The sequence below is a fragment of the Ctenopharyngodon idella genome, chromosome 15, assembly GCF_019924925.1.
Source record: "Ctenopharyngodon idella isolate HZGC_01 chromosome 15, HZGC01, whole genome shotgun sequence".
Taxonomy (NCBI): Eukaryota; Metazoa; Chordata; class Actinopteri; order Cypriniformes; family Xenocyprididae; genus Ctenopharyngodon; species Ctenopharyngodon idella.
Genome location: NC_067234.1, coordinates 27,773,156 through 27,798,244, shown reverse-complemented (window position 1 = coordinate 27,798,244; position 25,089 = coordinate 27,773,156). Strand labels below are relative to the sequence as shown.

Here is a 25,089-nt window from a genome sequence, read left to right as displayed (position 1 = left end):
TTTGTAAATAAAGTGGTACTTTTTTTTTTTTTTTTTTTTGCACAAACATAGCATTCACGTCGCTTCATAAAATTGAGTTCAAGCCACTGGAGTCACATGGATTACTTTCTAGACCTTGGAGTGGTTGCATTGGATCTCTATGGAGGGACAAAACCTCTCAGACTTCAAAAAGATCTTAATTTGTGTTCTGAAGATGAACGAAGGTCTTACGGATGTGGAACGACACAAGGGTGAGTAATAAATGACAGAATTTTCATTTTTGGGTAAACTAACCCTTTAATTCCCACTATTCTCAATTTGGATTCTCAAAAAATAGTACTAAGGTACTATTAATAATTTAAGAATATATAATTTTTTGTATCATTTACACATTTCACAGTAAAGAGAAGAAAGAAAAAAAAAATCAATTTGCATAAAATCTCAATGGTCCTAAAATTTTGTCTTGAGTAAAATATCATTTCTTATTTCATTCTTTTGATTTTTTTTTTTTTTTAGGTTAAATATAACCTGTACATGTTCTTGACATTTTTTATGATAGTTGCTATATGTATGTCTGTGAAAACAAAACATACTCAATGCAACACATAAGGGAAACGAGAGAGTGAGATTGAAACAAACAGAATGAATACTTTAATCAGATCGATATTTCACCGGTCACATTTCCATTTCAAAGATGTTTGAGTCTGAAGACATTTTTTCACAACAGAGACTTAATTATAAAAATCTCCGAAGCAGAGACAAAAAAAATCCCCAAAGCACAAGGGCTCAAGGACATTTCAAAAACAAAATAAAAACAATTTCTCCCTCTCTCCTGGTGGTTCACAGTCGTTCTTTCTTCATTTTTTAATAGTGTCATTTTTAATAGTGTCTCTCTCTGCATTTGTTTGTGCCAGTGTGGCATATTATGTGAAAAGATGCATCACCCTTACAGATTTTATTAAGTGCAGTGTCACCAGAACTAAGCGGTTCAGTCTGATTGCTGTCATCCTGATACATTGCACACTGTTCAATATTATTGCATCAGCAAACACAAAACAAAGTGCAACTGGGTGCTAACCCTTCCATTCAACTTTTTTTGCTTCCTTAATTCCATCAAGGCCTTGCTTATTTAGAAACCAAACCACTGATACTATGTGTACTGAATTATCTTATCTGTACTCTAATATTGATTCTTTTTTGAAAAACTTCTTGATACAGTACAATCTGATCAGCAACTACAGCCGCACAACCTAGAGCCGTTGTCGGGTATGCAGCATCTATAGGGTTGCATCTAGACTGAACTTCCCAAAGGCTAAACAGCTGAGATTTCTGTGGAACATGACTGGCTCCCACAGAAGGGCAACTACACCCACAGGAAATACCAACCACAGCCTGCTGTTCCTCAGCGAGTCATTAATTACACTTTCGCCAAGCCAAGAATGACAAATAAATGGCAAACACCAGGATTAATATTAATGTAGTCATTACTGTCAATACCAGTTCATCATGCCGCTGTACCAGCTGGCATTTTACAGTTTCCGAACAACAAAAATGTCTTCATAATGCTGGGTTTGGAACAGCGGAGTGAAAACATTGATTGGAGCACCTCACTGCTCATGAATAAAGGCTGGCAAACCTTCAAACTGTAAGTCATTACATGCGAGATCAAAACCCAGAGCTGCTGGCCACTAACACAATAAGAAATGAACAGCATGGGACGACAAAGGTAATCAATGTGACCATCACTGGTCTCCCTCGATTCATTAAAAGTCTATAGGAGCTGTGATGTGTTCTCTGCCCTCCAAATCTGTCAGCACAGAACAAAAGTCGGCCATTTTGTTTTTTTTCTCCCCAAGCTGACGGTTGCCTTGCCTTTTCTGAATTAAAAAAAGCTAGTTTTAAATTTAAGCATCACAGCATTATAATGTAAAGTATGAAAAAAAATGATATTTTGAGATATATATAGGCCAACATGCCTTGGCAAACGATATGTTCAGATAACGTCTTCCTCTGGCATTCCAAAGAAATTAATACGAGTGGAAAATATTTTCTCCTTTCTACCACGCGCTCTCTGTTCTCTGTGGTTTCTCCAACAATTGCAGCCATGTCGCAAAATGGGTTAAGGCATGTTAAATAATGGCACAAATACCAGTAAATTGACTAGCGCAAACATTAGTAAATCGCATTGCGTGATTCATTTAAATACTCTCCTCCCATAAATTTTGCGTCTGAAAGGGAAACTCCTACAAATGCATATGCAATAAGGTCAGCCGCAAAAACAACTCCATGCCTTTTCAGCGCTAATTTTGCACTGTGTGTCTTTAGTAAATCCTGACAGTAGTTTTTTAATGCCAAAAGAGGGTTTGCGCTGGCGCAAGCGGTTAGTAAATCTGGCCCATGATGTGATGTAATACTATTAAAAATATATAATCCTACCCTTATCTCCATACCGAAATCCCAGATGGCCAGACAGTAATTCCTCTTTTATAAATCATTACAATATTCATGTCTTGGATGCCGTAAGCATGGAGACTGTGGTGTACAACGTAAGTTTTTAAATGCTTAGCTTAAATGTGTAATCTGAATAAACAGTCCTCATAAACGGCTGTTGAGCTAGTATTCTCAAGTTAAACAAGAAGTTTGGACCCGGAAACAGCATTCCTTAGGTCACGACTTAACAAGCAGATTGGTTGAACCAATTTTGCTTTTGGGGTGCTTAAATAGAGCATAGTTTTCATAGTGCTTTTAGGAAGAAACAACCTACAAATGGCTAACTTGCAGTTCAATATTAAGATGCCATTGGGAAAAGCATTCAAATTCAAATAAAAATGAATAAAATGTGCCCAATTAAAACATCACTATTAAATATGTATACACATTGTCTATTTGAGAAGATATTCATTATCTGTATAGCGAGAAAATGGATACATCAAAATCTCCGATAAGCTAATTAATAAACATTTAATCAGCAAATGATTGCCCACACTAACTGTGTCCGAGACCTGTCCCCTTCTTACTGCCAGAAATTTCAACGATCGATTTCAGGAACCGCACATCCCTCTTGAATATCAGTCACAGGGGAAGCAGAAAAAGTGCCCATAATGAACGGCTGGGTTTGAATGCATCAATCAATCAATGAATAAGTGCTCTAAAGCAGAAAAGGCTCCAATCAGGGCTCACCATGCTGCAGCTGGTTGTACAGCGCAGAGCATTTGCTCTATTCCAGTCTCACATCTGCTCCTTCACAGACTGCACTGCCTGCCGAGTTAATACGGCCTCGGTAAGGGGCAAATAACGCCATTCACCCACTTCCTGCTATATCCTACATAACATAAAACCCATGCTATTCCTAGTATGCTCAATGCTGTACTGCCTCCGAAAAACTTCTGTCACTTGCAAACAAAAGACGTGTTCAGCTGTAATCATTAGTACCATAAATGGCAGCAAGAATGCTGCAACCAAGCCGTGTTTCCATGCCACAGTGTTTCCTGCTAATGGAAACGCAGTGGGAGAAAAATCACTGAAGAACTGTCAGATTAAAGCCATTTGAAGCCTCGGTCCAGTCTATCCTTCAACATTTTGCTTTACGGTTCTCTTGAACGCAAAAAAGTATGTGTTAAAACAATATGTCACAACATTTGTCTTACTTTAGTATCTCCGTCCCCTCGAAATCCATCTATTTTGCCTTCAGTGCAACGTGGCACCGTTCCCGACAACATAGTAAAGGTAAATAATGAGCGAAATGATTCACAGCGACGGGGTCCTGTGCAAACACCCAAGATTTGCATGATTCATCTTTATTATGGAAATGTCTGGGACTCTTAAGGGCCTGACACTGGCTCGGCACATAAACTAAGTTCATTAGCTGGAGCTCTGCAGGACGAGCTCGGTCTACATTCTATGGCAAGATGCTCATTACGTTAGTCGAAAGAAACGGACTATATAGAGGAGTGAAAATAGACCTTGCAAGGTATTATTTTAAAGAGTTTAGAGGGATGAATCATCTCTGCATTGTGCTAGCACACAATATGTTTCTATTTTCTAAGTAAATACATATTAATGCAGAGAAAAGTAGTGCATTCAAGGATTTGCTTCATCTGTGTGATAGATTTGGGAGCAGAGGGCAGGATTTATATGCAAGAGAAGAGCGGTTTCGCCACTGATCTAATAACTTGTTTTAACTGACAGGCATTTTGTTCAGTCACTGCATCGTTGATGGTGTTCAATATTTTGCGCCCTGGAGCACATCTTGTTACCACCTTTAAATCATCCTGCTAGTGCGAGGCCTGTGAGAGCAAGGGCACAAAGCGATTTGAATATCCTTAAGCACTGAGGGTGCATGCTAGGCACAATCCCTGGCAAGCCATCAATCAGTCCTTTATGGGGAATGAGGGACTTTATGGTAAATGCTAAATGTGATGGGAGGGAAATTACTTTGAGGTCTGCCGTCGCCCATGCTAGCTTAGTTCAAATCCCTCTCTTTCCCTCTTCCTCTCCGCAGAAAGACACAACTAATGACATATCATTTGTGCCGCACAGATGATCCAACATTTTGAAATCCCAGTGAGTGGCAACTTATGTATTTACAGATAATTTGGGGTCAATTTACTAAACAGTTTATGTAAAATATTTCAGCACAGAAACCTTGGTCTTTTTTTTTTACCAACCATCTGCAATCAAGAGACAAAAAAGCATTGAAATAACACCGTTTTGCATTTAAATTAAATCTTTGTTACTCTTTTTAGTACTAACACACCTCCTTTCTATGCATGTTTGGCTGATTATAAATGCCCTGCACTGTTTGTGCAGATTTCTAGCAGTCATGGCAATAGTAATTCAATTAAAAAAATATATATATTTTTTAGAGACTAAATTTATCATGTTCATTTAGGGCAGAAAAAAGAAAAATCTGTCATTTGCTCACCCTTTTTTTAAAGAAGAAATTCTTATATTTAGCAAGGCTGTGTTAAATCCATCAAAAGTGACAGTAAAGACATTTATAATATTGCAAAAGTTTTCTATTTCAAATAAATAAGGTTATTTTGAAAGAAAAAGTATCAGTTTCAGAGAAAAATATTAAGCAGCACAAATGTTTTAACATTTGTGTTTTAACATTAAAATTAAAAGAAATGTTTCTTGAGCACCAAATCAGCATATTAGAATGATTTCTGAAGGATCATGTGACACTGAAGACCGGAGTAATGATGCTGAAAATTCAGCTTTACCATCACATGAATAAATTACATTTTATAATATATTAAAATAAATAAAAGTTTTTACTGTATTTTTTATCCAATAAATGCACCCTTGGTAAGCCTAAGAGACATCTTGCAAAAACTATTACAACCCCAAAACTTACACTACTATACCTTAGCAATATACACTAGCTGCCTATATATTTTAGGAAGGAGATCCTTGACATTAAAAAGTTTGAAAATCCCTCTTCTAACTTATAATTTGTTTTAGCAAATCTACACATAAATCGCTGCTCCTATCACAATCAGTTACCTACAACAGTGTCCACATAAATATGCTGTATGCTAAGACACGTTCTGTTCAATGCTTTGATGCGGAGAAACCAAGGATGCACTCCTGCTCCGCTCCAAATGTTCCTCCGGTGATTACCTGCCGTCTCCCTAACTGCTGCACCCTGCTGAGGAACGCTCTAGATGAAGTAGCTCCTAGATGGGAGCTGGCACTTCAAACGGAGGGAAGGGACGGGAAGGTTGTCGGAGACTTAATTGTGGCGGAGAGCCTGTGGTTCTGCATGCGCCACGGACGCCAGGCCCAATTAACCAGGCGTACACAGTCTGCCAATCCATGAGGGACAAGAAGCGGCTGATCTGCTGTTTGCTCTCCTCTGACTAATGGATCAATACGGAGAGAGGGCCTGGGAGACATATGTGCGGTGGAGAGTCGCACCACCTGATGCCATCCACATGCATGTTACACCTTTTTTCTGCTTTATTTTTTCCCACCTCTCACTCCGGCCTCATTCTGAAGTAATTGCAGTGATGACCCTTGTGAAAAAGAAGTGTGCTTAATTGTACTAGAAGTGTACTTTAAATCCTAAGTATATTTTTTAAAATCCACACTTGCAGATAATATAATACTAATGGAATAAAAAACACTGGTGTGTAAATAAAAAGTACATTTTAATGACTGTTTCTTAAGTACACTATTAAAAAGTGCACTTTATAATGATTAATTAAAAGTTAAAAGTTGTAGAAAATATAATATTAATTAAATAAAAGACCCCCTAAGTGTACTTAAGAGTACACTTTCATGACTATGTTTTTAACACACTAAAGTCAACTTTGTATGATGTCAAATCAACACTTTTACTTTAAAGTACATTTTAAAGTATTATGTTTTAATCAATTTTCATGCTTTAAAGTACACTTATTTCGATGTGCGGGCTAATATACTAAAGCCCACGTAAAGTACTTAAAGTAAAGTAGATTATAATTTTAACTGTAGTGTGTTATTAAACATATTAAGTGTACTAAATTGCAACTTCATCATTACAATTAAATGTGTATTTAAATACATGACATAAAGTTTTCATATAAATTACATTAAAGAATATTTTAGTTTACCGTGAATGCTTGTCAGTACATTTGGCAGTACACTTGTAACTGAAATTACATAAAAACATGTACTTAAAGGTGCAGTAAGCGATATCTGAGAAACGCTGTTAAAAGTGGTTCGGCCCGAGCACCAAAACACACTTGTAGCCAATCAGGAGTAAGGGGCGTGTCCACTCATTTGGGGGGAGATGCCTGTGTTGCATAGCGTGTTCGTGAATTTTGGGTGGAGCTATCAACGTGGGTTAGGGGTGTGTTTGTTTTGGTGATTTCAAATATCAACAGCATTTCTCAGAAATTGCTTACTGCACCTTTAAGTCCTACTTAAGTGGGTCAAAAAAAGCGCTTAAGTTTAACTAGTTGTAATATAAATTTAAACTATAATATAAAACATTTTCATTTAATTGTAAATAGCATGAAATTAAGTGTCCAAAAACATTACATTTAGTTTGCACTTTAAGTATATTCTTTCAAAGTATATTATTTCCATAATAAGTACTTTTTTAAAAAGTATGCTAAAATTTACTTCTGGTTACACTTTTTTTATTTTAGGGTTCAATACTCACTTTTAACTAGTTGGCTATTAGCTTGCATCTTACTAGGATATTGGCTGTTTATTAGTACGTATAAAGCACATATAAAAGGTGCAGTAAGCGATTTCTAAGAAATGCTGTTGAAAGTGGATGAGACCAAGCATCAAAACACACTTGTGGCCAATCAGCAGTAAGGGGCGTATACACTCATTAGGGAGGAGGTGCCTGTGTTACATAGCGTGTTCATGAATTTGGGGGTGGAGCTATCAAGATAGGGGTGTGATCCTTTTGGGTAGGGGCATGTTTGTTTTGGTGATTTCAAATATCAACACTGTTTCTCAGAAATCGCTTACTGCACCTTTTATGCCTTATTCTGCATAACCATATTCTACATCCCTTAATCCTACCCAATAACTAAACTTAAATACTACAAAAACTACCTTACTAACTATTAATCAGCAAAAGTTGTAGTTAATAGTGAATATGTGTTCCCCATACTGAAGTGTTACCGTACTTCTTTTGCACAAGGGGAAGGAAGGAGAGAGGTGAAACAAAGGTCTGGATCAATCTCACAGATAGTGAAGAGATCAGCAGACTCTCCATCAGTCCATCAATACTGCTAACATAAAACCTAGAAGCAAAGAACCACAAAATTTATGAGCGCAATACATCACCAGCGTAAGCCAAATGGAGATGGGCTGAAAAACAAAGTAGTGGACACCAGCCGATGGCGTGGGAGACTGGCTCATTGATTTGTAATGAATATCCACCAGCTTTCCTTCCTCCCCTCAAGAGGGTTGAAAGCCTTTATTGTGAAGTTACACATTAATAGCATCCCGCTAATGTCCCACAGCCCACTTACAGGCGTCACCGGCGGCTTTGGTGGAACCCCAGCTGTGCGTCTTGGTGGACAAGGGAAAAAATCTAAATGAAAGGCCAGCAGCGGCTCTGAAAAGCGGTATTGACACAGAGATGGCGTTTTGCCTGCTATCAAGACTGCCGCAGATGGGGAGGTGGCCATTCATAACCTGCCCTAGTGGAGAAGCGTAATCATTTGACGACGTGAGCTGCTGGTTCAATAATATACAGTTCGGGCTTGAACAAAAAAAACAGTGGAAGTGGAGTTTAAATGAAGTGGAAGCTTGTCAGAATACAGAGGCTGAGCGGGCATGCAGGTGCTTTTGAGCGCTGCAGATGTTTAGCGCATCAGACAAGCTCTTGAGTGAGATGAGGAGCAGGAGCGAAAGGGGAAAAGGCATATATACACACATGGCAAAACGCAAAAGGGCTTCTGAAGCGAACAAACACAACCCGAGAGAAGCGGCGCTGGGGAAAAAAGCAATTGGGATACACACTTCACAAGGCTGTGGAACCGTCAGCCATGCCTCAGAGACTGTTATGGCAGAGAGAAAGAAAGAGAGAGAGCGCGTGTTAAAGCATTACCATCGCCTCGGCACCTGGAAACTGTCAAAGCCTGATTCACAACTTCTGTCCTAAAGGAGGGGCAGACGCACAGGCACAATAACACTCATTTTCATGTGAGCGCTGTGAAAAGGAGGGTTTAAGGAGGGTCTTCATGCGCTGAATGGCTCTTGATGAGAGTCTGAGGCACACTGCAATAGGTTAATCACTGGTAATCAAAAAACAGGTGTTGAATATTTGCAGTTCCTGCACATGATCATCAGAACTCGGGAGCGTGCGGTTTAATTAATAGTGATGTCCCTCTCTCGCAAGTTTTTTTTCCTCCCTTCTGTTTATTTTTGCTTTTTTTTCAGACTTTTTTTGAAAGCCATGAAGCACAACTGATTGCATCGGATCACCAAGAGCAAATTGCTTTTCCTCGGCAGAAGAGACAGGCGGAGGTGGGGGTGATGGGGGGATAGAGGGAGTTTGTCGTTTATCAGCGGCTCAAAACATTTGGGGGCCCTTCAGCTAGGTTTTGGAACGGCAGTAAAGACATATTTTACGTCTAAAGCCCAAACACATTCAAAGGTCACTTTTCAAACAGAGAGGAAATACTGGATATTACACAAACTGAAGTCTCTGAACGTGTTCGCAATATAAATTTTATACGGCTCTACTAAAAACAAAATTACTATGGAGTCATTGGCTTCAAAAAATTAAACATTTAGGAGTCAAATTACAGATTCACGCAATAAAGATGGTTATTCATTCTGCCTTTTTTTCAAAAAAAAAAAAAAATACGACTCCAACATGTCTCCCTTACAGTTGATTCAAACAATTGGACCTTATGTACTAACAATAACCAATAATATTTGTCTATAAAAATATAGCAAAATATCGTTAATTTAGTCAACAAAAAAATCTGCTGTGAATATCTATCTTTATTTATCCATTGTCATATGAAAAGAAGTCAGTAAACAGACTAATGAAAGTCCCAAAAACCTTAAGTATATATCACAGAAATGAATCATTTTGAATCGGACATAACCAACAAATGACTCAGTGAAAGAGTCAGTTGTGAATACCTCTTAATGATTAACAAAAGAAGTCTGATTCAAACTGCTAACTAAAAGCCATTTTATGTAAAATATTTTGACTTACTCATTAAAAAAATAACTGGTTTTTGAGAGTCATTTTTTTCAAGAATCGAACATAGTATAAAAATGACTCAGTGAAAGAGTCAGTTGTGAACACCGCTGAATAATTCACCAAACGAGTCTGATTCAAATCACTAATTAAAGGCTGTTTTGTGAAACTTTTTGACTGACTTGAGTAAACTTTACATTAGGTAGCCTTAACTACTATGTACTTACATAAAAAAATAAGTATAATGAACTTACTGTGTTCATATTGTATCGCAAAACACTTTTTCTGCTATTGAGGTGGGATATGAGTAAGGTTAGGGACAGGTTTTGGTGATATGGGTAGGTTTATGGGTGGGGGGATGGGTCAACAGTGTAATTATAAAATATAATTACAGAAATTAATTACATATGTAATTACATGCAGATATTTTTAAAATATAAGTACTATGTAAAAAACATGTATGTACACAATAAGTGCACTGTATCAAATGATTAATTTAAATGTAAGTGCATAGTAGTTAAAGGGTTAGTTCACCCAAAAATGAAAATAATGTCATTTATTACTCACCCTCATGCTGTTCCACACCCGTAAGACCTTCATTAATCTTCGGTGTGCCAAAAAATGGATCTTGAGAGAGGAAATGTCATTGCTGGCTATGCAGACCTCGCTGAGCCATCAGATTTCAACAAAAATATCTTAATTTGTGTTCCGAAGATTAACGAAGGTCTTACGGGTGTGGAACGCCATGAGGGTGAGTAATAAATGACATTATTTTCATTTTTGAGTGAACTAACCCTTTAAGGCCACCTAATATAAAGTGGGACCAGAACTGCTTCATAAGAGTCATTTATTCATCTAGACATCGCGGCTCATGCACACGATAATATCTTGATGAAAGGGCATTTTAGTCGCAGTCCTGTTTTACAGATTTTTCTGCATAAATACAAACGGCACTGTATTTGATACCTAACATGATATCTAACATTGCAAAATCTATTTAAGTTTAATGTATCTGATTATTTCAGTTTAAATCTGTCCTCATCTGTCTCATAATATATCTGCCATCTGCGGTTAATATACAAACATAATCTTGCCACCCTTGACATATAACCGTGTGTGTGTGTAATAAAAGCTGGGGGAGGGGATCCGTGAATTCAATCAGCTTCGAATAAGACTCTGGATTTATTTAATAAGAGGTTTAATCTATAAAACATGCTCTCATCGGCAATTTGCACCCATTCATTTTCTGAAGAAGGACAAGACTGAATTAAATTGTAAACCATAATGTGCTTCCTAGAATATCGTAGAACGTGATGTAAAAAAGCAGGGCGGGCTGAGTTATGGAAGGGGCAGGACAAGCACATAAAGCACCATTACACCTCACGCTCCTGCCATGGCCAGAGATTAAAACGGGCCGTAAAGACGAACACACGTACAGTGTGGGTTAAAGGACAAGAGCGCCACAGCAAGGTCTCCCATTTTTATCAGAGCAATTGGAAATTAAAGCAAAAATGGGAAACAACATTTTTAATCCTTTTTGAGTCAAGCAAGCACGATGTGCACGCGAGCGCAATGTTGCACTGCAAAACAGCATGGGAATCATTAGGAAAGGATATAGACTATGGCATATTCAGGTCAAGAGCAAACATAAAGACTAGACTGCAAAAATATGAGTTTTATAATTAGACTCAAGCCTGTCAAGACTCTTGGGCTACATTATGCCTTTTTCTCATCCGTATATAGCCCAGATCTATTATAGCACAACGAGTTCAGTAAGGCAATCATGTTATTTCAATCCCATCTCTACATCTGAACTTCCTACTTTTCCATCTTTACCATCTGGCCTCTGGAAGCCTGACAAAGTCATTGATCATCTCGAATGACAAGATGTTCAGATGTAGCCACTATAAAAGAACTTCAAATGCTCTTTAAGTGGGTTAGTTACTGACTGTATGATGGTAAGAGCAGGTCATGTAGCACAGGAAGTGTTGTGTGTGGCATGCAGTGGTGTAGAGGAGGCGAAGTCCTCACTTTTTTTGTGTTGTGTGTGTGTGTGGTATTTTAATACACTGTAAATTAATGTTCCAGTTACATTTAATGTTGACACATTTTCCAGGTTAAAAAAAATAATAATAATTTTTGCATTTTTACATTTCCAATGTAATGAATGTTAAAAGTTAGTATTTTTAAGTATTTTTACATTTATTCAAAAATTATAATTATACTATAATAATTAACAAATTTCGGTAACACTTTACAATAAGGTTCATTTGTTAACATTAGTTCATGTATTAAAGGGTTAGCTCACCCAAAAATGAAAATAATGTCATTTATTACTCACCCTCATGCCGTTCCACACCCACAAATTTGATTATTCATAACGCTCCGAAGCTTCCTGAAGCAGTGTTCTGAAATCGGCCATCACTATATAAGTCGTTATTTTGTTTTTTTGGCACACCAAAAATATTCTCGTCGCTTTATAATATTAATATTGAACCACTGTACTCACATGAACTGATTTAAATATGTTTTTAGTACATTAATGGATCTTGAGAGAGGAAATGTCATTGATGGCTATGCAGGCCTCGCTGAGCCATCGGATTTCAACCAATATATCTTAATTTGCGTTCCGAAGATTAACGAAGGTCTTACAGGTATGGAACGGCACAAGGGTGAGTAATAAATGACATTATTTTCATTTTTGGGTGAACTAACCCTTTAACTAACCATGAGCAATACATTTGTTACTGTATTTGTTAATCTTTGTTAACATCAGTTAATAAAAATTCAGCTGTTCATAGTTTGTTCATGTTACGTCACAGTGCATTAATGTTAACAAATTCAACTCTTGATTTTAATAATGTATTAGTTAATGTTGAAATTAACATTAACAATGATTAACAAATGCTGTAGAAGTACAGTTCATTATTAGTTCATGTTAACTAATGTAGTTAACTAATGAAACTTATTGTAAAGTGTTACCCAAATTTCAAATTTCATGGACAATTTATATGATGAACTGATGTTCAGTTTAATATTCAACTTATTTTTGGATCATCAGTCATCAAATCTCAGTAAACACTGCAGGTGTCATGATGGACACACACGTACCTTTAATTTCAGAAAAGCTGATTGCTCACTAAAAACACCCTTACAGGTTGCGTTTTCAAATCGTTTCAAGTTTGATTTTGATATGTAAAAGCCGTGATATGAGTTGTTTAGTCTTCCTGTTAACACCATTATTATATTTACTCGTTCAGACCAATGTGCAGATGTGGAAAACGCATGAAAATAAGAGGCTTTATGATGTGAACAGTGAAATAGGCCAATCATAGCGCAATGGAGGCATTGCTTCCTCTCACGTGACGCTTCCCCATTCATTCTCCACCAAACCCAAAGCATGTACACTAGTGTCACTGTTGGACAGTCACTTTTGCTTATACACTTTATGATCACAATTTAGTTTCGAGTCCAATTCTCACTATTAACTAACAATTAACTATAACTTTTGCCTTGATAAACTCCTAATTACTGCTTATTAATAGTTAGTAAGGTAGTTGTTAAGTTTAGGTATTGGATAGGATTAAGGGATGTAGAATAAGGTCATGCAGAATAAGGCATTAAAGGGTTAGTTCATGCAAAAATGAAATTTCTGTTATTAAGTTCTCACCCTCATGTCGTTCCAAACCCGTAAGACCTTCATTCATCTTCGGAACACAAGTTAAGATATTTTTGATGAAATCCGAGAGGTATCTGAACCACACATACTGTAGGCAGCAACATCATTGCACCTTTCAAGGCCCAGAAAAGTAGTAAAGACATCGTTAAAATAGTCCACATGACTCCAGTGGTTCAACCTTAATGTTATGAAGTGATGAGAATACATTTTGTGTGCAAAAACAAAACAAAAATAATGACTTTATTCAACAATTTCTTCTCTTCCCTGTCAGTCTCCTACGCTGTTGATGTTATAAACACAGTGCAGCACTTCTGGGTTCTACGTTAGAATGCCGACTGAGTAGATATTCTCTCATCCAAATTTTAAAGAAGGCACTGTCTCTCTTGCCTCCTCAGAGGAAATGGCCATGGTGCGTATGTGCCAGCTGTGCTGACAGCAGGAGGCTGGGCACCCTGGCAGCGTCCAGATTTCTCCCAGCAGTACTGTCTGTTGAGTGCTGTCCCAACTGAACATTCATCAGCATTACAGGAGTGGCAGGTCTGCCAGTGTGGCCGTATGAGGCCATCCAGGCCGGCGGCCGACTCATTTATCAGGGTCGTAATAAAGACTAGGAGAGCAGACGCTCAACCTTATAGTTCCTGCTGAACCGAGTGTGTGTGTGGGGGTCAAGGGGTCAAGCTGACAATCACTCCCTCCTCCATCCTTCTTCTCCAGCACTGCCTGGGACGACACAGGGCACTGATAAATTGCTGATTGAGTGATATTGCTTGATCCTAAAAGACAGAGTGCGAACCTAATGGCTTCTCAGAGCACGATGAGCTGCGTTGGGAGGAAATGTGGCCGAACCCTCCCCTGGTAATGGAGTCAGGCTGTGGCACTCAACCACCTTGAGGGCTGATCTCGACTGGGTTGACTAGCACAGTGTTTAAGTCGACCCATCACTGACACTCTTATTCCCTCAGTGGAGACCTGGGATGTCTGATCTTACACACTGCCAGAGCACAGAGAGCGGCACAGAGAGCGGCACAGAGAGCTGAGATATGTTACTTGGGCTGCTCTTTCGGCACTACAGTCATTTCTCAAATGTGGATTTTAATGCTGCTGTGTTTGCTAACAAGTGGCTAAATGTGGACTACAGCTACCACAAGGATGTGAGTTTACATGCTTAATGAATGAGACAACCATTGTAGGAAATTTTTTCAAAGTTGTAAATAAAAATTATTGGTGTTTGTTGTACAAGAAAAGGTAACACTTTATTTCAATGGTCCACTTTAGACATTCTACTAACTATAAGTAACTTTGCAACTACATGTCAACTTATTCTATTTACCCAACCCCGAAAACCTAACAGTCTATTAATACTCTAATGAGAATTGACCCTTCGCCAGGAGTTTGATTGACAGGCGATCTAACCAATCATAACGGCAAATCCGCCATTTTGTCTGACAAAGCAGTCAGGGGAGTTAGCAGATTAATGTAGGTGGACTTGAACTTGAAAAATGGTGTGTACTGATGTCTTTCTGCGATTGAAACAACATTCCTTCTGATGTTCATTCATGTTTATTTGATGCTATACATGAACTACTAGGAAGAGATGATCGGTTCACGAGCCGCTTGAACTGAGGCACTACAGCAATCTGTCACAACACATTAAAGAGGCACAAAACTGTATTTATTGTTTAAATTTCTTTGTGACAAAATTGACAAAATGACAAAATTTGAAATTTGAGACTTTGTTTCATATCAAAAGTATATTATAATATTATATATTAGAATATTGGCTGCTTATTAGTACTTATTAAGCACATATTAATGTCTTATTCTACATTCTTAATCCTACCCAATACCTAAACTTAACAACTACCTTACTAACTATTAATAAGCAGTAAATTAGGAGTTTATTGAGGGAAAAGTCATAGTTAATAGTGAATATGTTACTATTACCCATACCTATTACTATTACCTATTAAATACCTATTACTACTGTTACCTTTAGTATTACCCATACTAAAGTGTTACCTAATAATTTTATTAGAAATGCACAAATTCACTGATACCAATAAGCCAATAATTACTTTTATGTTATGTCCAATAACCAATAAATGGCCAATAACCGATGTTACAATTCTCCAGCATTTTGTCTAATAAAAATAATTAAAAATAAAAAAAAACTAAAACTAAAATCAATCATTTTAAATGCTGAAAGTGAATTTAGGCATCACAACATTATGAAAAATGGATATTCATTGTGTATGTTTGAGATTTGCTAAAGATTACAATTAACATTGTTATTAAATTCTTAGCGCAAGATTATAGTAAAGGTAATCTAAATTTAAAAATAAGGGAAATGAGCATATACAAATAAATATCCAATACTGTCCAATAACAACATACTTTGGGGGAAAAAATCTATTAATAACCAATCAATAACCAATATGAATATAGACTACAGCTACTACAAGAATGTAAGTGTAAAAACACAGCAGTCTTTGTATAGCAACTTGTTAACAACTTCAAAATTCATGATGGAGGTACATTATGAATTTATTTTGTAGAACAAAAAATGAAAGTCCCTTAAAGTAATGTTAACCACTGAGCATATTTTAATCAAAATAAATGTACAGATACATTGTGCATCCCTCATTTTTATCTTCATTGCGCCTTTTCTTTGCTCTGTTCCAATATTATGGTTAAGAGATTTCTGTCAAAGTGTAAATTTGCTGTAAATGAGAGAAGCCACTCTGCAGCAAAGATTCTAGAAAGAAGCTCCATTAGAATCTTAACATTACAGTGAAGCAGCTGGTAAAGCTGGTAAAGGTTCCCACACCATTTTTACACCACCAGCTATGTCATGACAATCACACACTAGCTTTCTGTCCATTGTGCATGCAAATCAATGCTGCATTAAAGTCTTAGTAAATGCACCTTATGCTTAGATAAGCTACTGTTTGTAGTGTAGAAACTGCTCTAGATTACAAATTCAACCATTGCTAGGCCTATATCATTTGCTCACAATGCCACGAGGGAGTCGTGAGGGCGTGCATATGCCAATGAATCTCATTTAAAAACATCTGTACTTGCTAATGCAACTTTTCTTTGTTCAAAACATCCGTAACATGAGTCACATATTTTATACACATTAACATTACTCTTTTCCTGTGTGTGTTTCCTGTTGCGCAGGCACTAAATATGTATTTACATCTGCGTTGATCACAGCAGGACAGCGCAGACCCGAGCAAATTGACCCACTGACCTTCCTGCGTTTCTTGTATAGCCCATCATCCATTTGTGAGTGGTGGGCCCAGCTTTTAGCCTGCTGTCTGTGCTCAGTGTGGAATGATGGAGCTGTGCATTAGTCAGAGTGCTTTTCAAGGTAAGAGCCATTCAGCGCACAGCCCTGAAGCCCCATCACACCCGTCCTGAAGGTGACTGATCGGAAAACACTGACTCATACACTCATGGCAAAAAGGTCAATGTTCCAATCACCAATATATAATCAATACAGCACGAGACGTAATTAGTCAAGACAGACAAGATGAGTCTGAGACAAGAAACAGGATGAAAAACCTCATCACTCTCAAATACAAAGAGCAATTTATATGCTGCCATCTAAAACTATGAAACATATCACATTTGCAAATGAAAGATTCTTCCCGAATGATGAGGAGCTTGTTAGATGATTGCTTTGCAAGTGTCTCTGTAGCAGCAACTGACAGGTGAGTGAAAGTGTAAAGGTACTCTTGAATCGGAAGAACTTCAAGATGGAAATTATGTATACAATTAAAAACATAATTTGGTTGACATGCAATCAAATTCCTGTTGTTTCTTACATTTTTAAAGGAAAATGACACATTAACACAGAAAATAGAGTGCTGCGCGTCTCTCAAAAGTATACTGCATGGAGCTGCTCTTGACAAATAATACAGGATTATCCCTCGTATTGCTCGCCAAGCTTTTACAGTAAGACAAAAAGAGTGAGGGGAATTGTCAGACAAAAGCTAAAAACAACAGCTCTGAGGTAGTGGTGTACAACAGCTCTGAGTGAAAATGAAGTGCAACATGGACTACACTGTGCCTGAAAAATGAATGTAGCAGGTTTCAGTGAGCTAGCAAACTGCAGAGCTACAAGGTTTAGTGTTATATGTATTGTGTGAATTTAAATCAGTGTTCTAAAGATGAACATCCACTAGATAAGACTCTACAGATACAACCTTCAAAATGAATTCAAGTCGTGAGACACCAATGTCAAATGGCAAAGTCTGTGTTATAGTTTGTTATAGTCGCCTAATTTAATGACAAATATTAGAAATGAAACATGTAAACTGTACAGAAGATGTCACTCACTTATTCTATGAATGGTGTGGTGTAAAGAAACTATCGGAAACAGGCTTACACTAGAAGTACATTATACTCATGTTTCAAACATTTGTGCTTTTGTTTAACATACATTTTTCTCTATATATATACAATAAAATCAAATGGTAGTCTCAGAGATTACTTTACTATGTATGGATTGTTTGCTTTAAGTGAAATGCAATTTAAAGTGACAGTGCAGTGAAAAATTAAGCTGCAGATCCAATCTTTATTATCACTGAAAGGATATTTCACTTCTAAATCAATGTAGATAAATAATGTTCCTTAGTCTCACCACAATGTGATCCCCAAATTAAAAACCTGTTGAACCTCAAAGTTTTCACCTTGTTATACATAATAACATTTAATAATATACTGACCAACCAAAGCCCTGGGAAGTGTACTAACTTTACCTCATATAAAACTGAATGAGAACAAACAGCTATTACACATGAAAAATTAAAACGAGAGACGGAAACATATTGAGCTCTGACTCGTATAAAAATAATACAATGCTTTAAATAAATATGAAATCAGAGCGTACAGCAAATAAAAAATACACTGTCGCGCGCTGTGCTGTCCATTCTATCATAATTACGCCGATGACTTTGTGACTTACGAGTCTATCTGTTGTGCAATGCGTGATGAGAGAAAACATTTCTGCTCGCGTGCAACCAAAGTACTAGTGAAACGTTTTAAATATTATCCTCAACACAAAGATGTTTTCTCAAAGCGGAGTTTTTTTTCTCCGCCAACAAATGTACAATACAGTGAGGAATGGGTCTCGCGCTCACATCATCTACCCGTCGGGGTCTGTGGAGCTGCGCGTATCCTCATCCGCTAATCGCGTGGACAGCAGAACAAGTATTTCTTATGTTAGAATTTTAAATATAAATTCTTACCTTGCCCTCGTGCCATCCCCATGCCAGCAAATACAGCCAGAATCAGAATAACCATGTTTGGTTTGTAATTTCTTGTCGAGTTCATGCTCGCGGCAGTGGGTTCCTATCACAGAATATGTCCTTGTATTAAAACACTTTCCGAATAATTAAAGAGGAGCAGGACACAAACGTTCCGCGAGACCTCCGCCACACGCGCCGTGAGGAACGAGGTCGCTGCGCGAGACGGGAGCTCTGATCAGATTTATAATTGTGAACGGAGGAGAGCCAGAGAATGTTCAATTTCTGTCAGCACCTCTCAGACTGAGTCGAGCCGTTTCAGTACCGCGGACAGCTCCTAGCGTCAGCAACTGGAACAACTTCAGGCTTCGCGCAAAGTTTGTACCGTACATAATCTAATAGTGCCCTCGATTAAATGGCTCGAGTATTACAATTTGTATTTCATTTCAACTGCTAACTGAGGCGAAAGGAGGAAGTGGTCGACTGTGCTCTACAAGATCAAAGGAATAAACAGGTTACTCCTATCTAAATAGTGTGCACATTTTTTTTTTTTTTTTGCTCTACTGAGTTAGTCAAAAAATATATTTAATAAATGCATATTTTATACAGACATGTTTTTTTGTTTCTGTATTAAAAGTCATTGTGATATATTTTGTGGGGCTTAGTGTAAAATGTATGTGTATAACTGTAGAGATTGAAACAAGAAAAGAGGCTGAAATATGATTTTTTTTTATTTCATAAAAACAAAAATCTTTCATAAAAATAAAATAATATATATAAGCCTAATATAAAATATTATTAATGCTTACAAACTTTTGTCTGCCTAATGAAAGTCAGTGTTTTCATGGGACAAGAAAATCAAACAAGTGAAAGGACCTCTGTGTCAGTATCATATATTTACACTACATTGCCAAAAGTTTTGGGACGCCTGCCTTTACGTGCACATGAACTTTAATGACATCCCATTCTTAATCCGTAACGTTTAATATGGAGTTGGCCCACGCTTTGCAACTATAGCTTCAGCTCTTCTGGGAAGGCTTTCCACAAGGTTTAGGAGTGTGTTTATGGGAATTTTTGACCATTCTTCTAGAAGCGCATTTGTGAGGTCAGGCAGTGATGCTGGCGAGAAGGACTGGCTCGCAGTCTCCGCTCTAATTCATCCCAAATGTGTTCTATCGGGTTGAGGTCAGGACTCTGTGAGGTCAGGGCTTCCTCCACACCAAACTCGCTCATCCATGTCTTTATGGACCTTGCTTTGTGGAACACACAAAGTTGGGAGAATAAAATTGTCCAAAATGTCTTGGTATGCTGAAGCATTAAGAGTTCCTTTCACTGGAACAAAGGGGCCAAGCCCAACCCCTGAAAAATAACCCCACACCATAATCCCCCCTCCACCAAACTTTACCCTTGGCACAATACAGTCAGGCAAGTACCGTTCTCCTGGCAACCGCCAAACCCAGACTCGTCCATCAGATTGCCAGACAGAGAAGCGTGATTCGTCCCTCCAGAGAACACGTCTCCACTGCTCTAGAGTCCAGTGGCGGCCACTGCATCTGACGCTTCGCATTGCACTTGGTGATGTAAGGCTTGGATGCAGCTGCTCGGCCATGGAAACCCATTCCATGAAGCTCTCTACGCACTGTTCTTGAGCTAATCTGAAGGCCACATAAAGTTTGGAGGTCTGTAGCTACTGACTCTGCAGAAAGTTGGCGACTTCTGAGAGCGACCCATTCTTTCACAAATGTTTGTAGAAGCAGTCTGCATGCTTAGGTGCTGTATTTTATACACCTGTGGCCATGGAAGTGATTGGAACACCTGAATTCAATGATATGGAGGGAGTCCCAATACTTTTGGCAATATATATATATACACATACACACACACACACACACACACACTACTATCATTCAAAACGTTTGGGGTCAGTAAAACAAAACAAAACAAAACAAAAAAAAAAATCAAAGAATCCTGAAAAAAAAAATGTTTTTGAGCACCAAATAAGCATATTAGAATGATTTCTAAGCTTGTGCTTTCTGTTTTTTGCACAATAATAAATTGCATTTTACATAATTAACTTCTAAAGAAGATAAAAAAAATATTCTGGTATGGTCAAATATTGTAATTCTACAAAAAAAAAAAAAAAAAAAACACACACACACACACAAAAACATACTGTTTATGTTATTTTCAAGACTCAAAAATCCAGATATTTTGACCTTTCTGTGAAACGCCATTTTGTTCAGGTCAAATGGAGTAATTTCAAGAAAGCATCTTGGATGTTCGTGACTCAGAAAGTATTAATATTTTTATTTAAAAAATATTTTTGTCTTTAAAATAAGTTCAAAAAATTTGTTTAAAAACAACAATTACTCAAAGTGTAAGAAAAGTATTCTAGTACCTTTTACCTGATGGTTACACAGCTTGTTCTACCTGTCTCTAAACAATAACTTTCAAATTACAGCAATATCACAGCTATTTGCAACAGAGCCACTGTTAAGACTTTTTGGTTTTGCTGCATTCTGTCCCTCTGGAATGGGTCATTCTGGTGAATAAAAACATCTAATTATAAGCAAACTGCCTCCATTTATAGGGATAATTTAAAGGAATCTAGAGTGGAAAAGGGATAAATGAGAATCTGAAAACATGCCTCTCCTAAAAATTACCCATACAATGACCTGCTCATCAGTTCCCAGTATTTGCTCCACAAAGAACTAAATGGTAAGGAAAAGAGCAACACTCATTAAATATACATGAGGTGAGACAGAGGACTTTGTGGCAATAATATAGAAATGTTAAGTGATGCCGCAGAGCGTTATGAACGTTAACCACCAAATGTTAATGCAGTCCTCATCTGCTGGCCATTATTGGAATTATAGGAAGCCATCATCACCTTTTCATTTCACCATATTTCCCTCGGAGCCCGCTCGTGTTTATGTGGAAATGTTCTCTGTCTGTCTGTGTAATAATTACTATTCCAAGCTCAGTGGCGAGACCGAACTGGTAATTATGATTGCACACTGCAAAAGTAAGAATGCTGAAATTACAACCTGTTTAGACAAACTTAACAAAGAGAAAATGACTGATTTCTTGATTGCCACTGTGCAGCCTTAAACCAGCTACACTGTATTCTGTAATTTTGAATGCATATGTTTCACTAGAACGGGGTTATTTCCCTGAAGCAAGACTGGGCCGGGGTTCACCGAAGCATTAAGGTTGCCTGTGCCTACCAGTCAGTGTCCTGAGGTTAAATCATCTCTGCGTGTCAGTGCTTAAAGGGATATTACAGCCAAAAATGTAAATTCTGTCATTATTTAATCACCCTCATTTCATTCCAAACCTGTATGACTTTCTTTCTTCTGTGGAACACAAAGGAAAAATGTTTCATTTGTTTTTGTCCATACAATATGAAAGTCAACAGGGTCCAAAACAAAATCAAATGCCATTGACTAATTTCATGCACACACACACACACACACACACACACACACACACACACAAAAATCTTCTTTTGTGTTACATAAAAATAACAGGTTTGGAATGACAAGACAGAATTTTCAATTTTAGATGAGCTATCCCATTAAATCAACAATAAACAAAAGCTACACCTGAAATCAGCTTCTAAAACAAAAAGTACGTTCTATATAGTATGAATATGTGTAGTGAAATTCAGACATTTTACATCCGTCTTGTTGTCATTGTAATGTATCTTATGACAGTTTTGTCACTTCACCAGAGATGGTCCTATGCTGCGTTTATGCCATTTTGTAATTACTGTAATTATGAGATGACAACCTGTGACGTTCTACTCTGAGCTGTTCATGTCCTTGGTCTCTTTTTTTTTTTTTTCTTCTTAGTGGGAAGAACCTTTTAAAAAAAAATGTAAGAAAAAATGAAAGAACCTTTTTCCACTATAAAGAACCTTTTGTGGAATGAAAAGGTTCTTCATGGAACCATAGATAATAAATAATAATAATAATAAGAACCTTTATTTTTAAAGGTGAAGCATGTAGTTTCTGCGATACTAGCGGAATTACAAAAATAAAGCAAACAACCTTGCAAACGTCCCTTTCGCGCATCGCACCTCCCCCAACTCAAACATCACAAATACAACTCTTATGTGTGCTTCTGAAGGCATGCCTCAACAAGTAAAAGTAGGCTGCTTCCGGCAAAAGATCCAACATATTAGGAATACTTTTAGCTGTGTTGCTATGAGTAAGCAATTGAGTCGAAAAACACTGTCTAAAGTGAAAGCAACCGTCTCGTTATTAATAAACCCATCTAGCGTATCTGCACTAGGTGCATTTTTTGACATGACGCACCACAACTGTTTGAGGCTGTCTACACTTGGCACATCAAATTAAAGCTCGGGCATTTCCGGTGAACTGTTAGCTGTTCATTCTGTAGTCGCTGTACATCGACACAAAACCATCAATGGTTGACTTTTTAATGTTGTATTCATATTTTAATGCAGTTATCACATTTACCTAATTTACCAATAAACCAGTTTTGTTGATTGCAATAAAGACAAAGCTATTGGGACCGTTTATAAACGCTGTGTCTGTAATTAGACACGCACACGCATTTTTTCCCCAGCACTTCAAATGTTATTTTTAATGTGATGACCACGAACATTATTTGTTCATCCTTCCGAGATTGTCCCCATTGTAAAACCGAACGTTTAAAAATGTAGGAAATTCAACATTTGATAGAAAACACTTATTTAAAAATAAAAAAGACAATAATTACCACTTTAACCAGCAGGTGGCGGCAAAGTAGCATTTATTTGCGCATATATCAGTCATTTCCTCTAATCGTTTTTCACTTCGTTTTTTACTAAATATTAAACATTATAAAATAACTAGGTTTAAAAATACATTTTGTCAATGTGAAGTATGAAATACTCAAAAAATCTTAAGAAAAACAATAACTGACTGTCAGTGCAGCGCAGCGCAAGATAAATGATTTCAGCACACTTGTAAAAACACACATTTTATTCAATTAATCTAACTAAAGTGCACAATAAATATTTAATTTTTGAAGCTTTTTTTCACATAAAAGTGTAAAAACTGATGGTTGAATTTAGCCGAGGAGGAACAATTAGGTACGTCTTTATTTATTTATTTTTTATGCCGTCTTACATTTGAAAAACTAAATTAATGCTATGCCTGACTATTTAAGTGACTATATTCTGATTATAAACTAAGTATTACACTACTGATGCTCAACACACCAGCAAATGACATTTCACCGGAAGTTTTCAAGCTGGCTTATATTATTGCGGAAGTTCTAAAGAACGCTCCGTGCATATAGCACATTTTTAATGTTCTTTCTTGGTTCCCGGTTTCATGGTTTTTATCTTTTGCCTGTTCTTTGGATTACCTTGTTTGCCTGTGTTTCTTGGACCTTGTTTTATGTTTGGATTGTTTTCCCGTGTTTTTGACTCTGTGCCTGTTTATGGAATATGACTGTGGATTACCCTAAATAAAAGCTGAATTTGAATCTTCAACCTGTGCTTCAGAGCAGTTTCGTAAAACATTATAAACTGGTCTTTTCTCATGTAACATGTCAGTCATAGTCCCACAGAGGTTAAACACCCTCTGGCTCCAACTGCTACAGCAGCCACGCCCCAAATTCTCTCTATCCACCTTTTTCATGAACAAACGATGAGCGCCGCCATGATGGATTCTAACTTCCGTTTGGATGCTGTCCTGTTCCGGTCTACATAGGAACCCATTGTTAAAACGGGGTAAAAAGAGTGACTGAATTAATTAAACAGAAAGTTTTTGAACACTACTAAAAAAAATTAGACTGACAAGGGAAAACGAGCATGTAAAATACTCCTCATAAAAGGTATATGTGCGCTCTTTTCATATTGAGGACATTGTAAAGGATAATTCCGCTGTGAGTAGGGCGAGACTTCCACTTCAGAAAAAAGGTGGATAGGCTGAGCTGGAAAGAGATTGACAGATCAGAGCGGACGGCTCTCAATGTTTTGATGGTGCCCTGGAGGCTCAATGTTTACACTTTTGGGGGAGATAAACCCATGAATGGCATTAAACTGGGTTAAGAGAATTCATTTTAGCATAAAACATCTTACATACTTCACCTTTAAGAGTGTACAACAGTATATAGTAGGGCAGTAGTAATATTCAGATACAGTGAAACTGTATAGAACTGGTGCACAGCTATTCAGCATTACTGAAAGATATTAAAAAGACATACTATAATAACATACGACTCAAGATTTTACCATATAAATTATCTAAATAATTCTATAAGAACTGCAAAATAAATTGAAGCAGTAAGATTTTTTTGTATGTTCTATTCCCTGACAGCAACAGTGTCGGCCCAGATCCGGCCCACATCTGGTCCAGGTGTAATCCACATGCACCAGATGTGGGCCGGATCTGGGCCACACTATGTTGCTGTCTGGGTTCATATAAAAGATTTATCAAAGTAGTATTTCATTTATATGATTTACTATGGCAAGTTCTTAGGGTATGTGCTGA

At 37.4% G+C, this 25,089-nt stretch overlaps 1 protein-coding gene across 1 annotated transcript in view; it reads right to left on the bottom strand.

Annotated features, from left to right (window-relative positions):
- Window positions 1-18,938, bottom strand: part of sez6b (seizure related 6 homolog b) — a 210,156-nt gene extending 191,218 nt beyond the window's left edge. The window contains exon 1 of the mRNA XM_051863533.1: window positions 18,584-18,938. Coding sequence (XP_051719493.1) covers window positions 18,584-18,668 — 85 coding nt within the window. The 5' untranslated portion in view covers window positions 18,669-18,938. The remainder of the gene's footprint in view (window positions 1-18,583) is intronic.
- Window positions 18,939-25,089: the final 6,151 nt, after the last annotated feature.